This window comes from Egretta garzetta, unplaced genomic scaffold, assembly GCF_000687185.1.
Source record: "Egretta garzetta isolate BGI_Z169 unplaced genomic scaffold, ASM68718v1 scaffold27, whole genome shotgun sequence".
Taxonomy (NCBI): Eukaryota; Metazoa; Chordata; class Aves; order Pelecaniformes; family Ardeidae; genus Egretta; species Egretta garzetta.
In genome coordinates, this window is record NW_009260400.1 from 1,650,283 (window position 1) to 1,651,093 (window position 811).

The 811-nt window shown below is 62.9% G+C and overlaps 1 protein-coding gene across 1 annotated transcript in view; it reads right to left on the reverse strand.

The window, feature by feature from the left end:
* LOC104130290 (C-factor-like) overlaps positions 1 to 811 on the reverse strand; it is a 4,845-nt gene that overhangs the window by 425 nt on the left and 3,609 nt on the right. Inside the window, exon 3 of the mRNA XM_009643324.1 lies at positions 607 to 717. Within this exon, the coding sequence (XP_009641619.1) occupies positions 607 to 717 (111 nt within the window). The remainder of the gene's footprint in view (positions 1 to 606; positions 718 to 811) is intronic.

An 811-nucleotide genomic window follows, 5' to 3' on the forward strand; every position in this document is an offset into this window, starting at 1 on the left:
GGGCAGGGTGGGGGAGGCTGGAGGTGCTGTCGCAGCTGCAGGCTGCAGCTTTGCACAATGGGACCAGCCCCAGTTTGGGTGCTCTAAGGACCGAGGGAGGTTAATTAGCTCCTAATAAAAAAAACTGATTCATTTGTTCGCTCCGCAAGCCAGGAACGCTGCAAGAGGCTGCTTGTTTCCAGCCTCGCCTGCCTCCCCCTGGCACGGTCAGAGGAGAATTTGGGGCAATGACGGCCCTGGGGTGTGTGGGGTGCTGGGGAGGCAGAACCTGGGGTGCAGCTCTCCCGCTGGCGCCGAGTGCGGGCCTGGGGTGCCCTCTGCTGACATTGGGATGGGAAATTAAATTAAAAAAGAAATATATAGAGGAAATGGGATGGTTTAGGGGGGAGGCTGGGGTTGGCCAGCTCCCCTGGGATGGAGGGGCAGCAGAGGGGCCTGTGGGTGCCACTGGGAGGGGCTGCCCCCAGGAGGGGCTGCCCCTGGGAAGGGGGATCCATGGGAAGGGGTGTCCAAGGGAAGGAGTATCCATGGGAAGGGGTGTCTGTGGGAAGGGATGCCCCTGGGACTTCGCTGAGCCAGGGTGGCCATGTACCTCCTGTCACTCACCGTTCCCTGTCCCAAGGGAGGCGTCACACAGCCGGGGTCTACAGAGACGCAGAGGATCCCACTGCCCCCATACTCCAGGGCCAGGCACTTGGTGAGCATGTTCAGCGCAGCCTGGGGGCACAACCACAACCGGGTGGCACCTCCGTGGTGGCCAGAGCTGGGGGGATGCTTGCAGAAGGTGAACCCCCCCCCCGGCGCCCCCCCG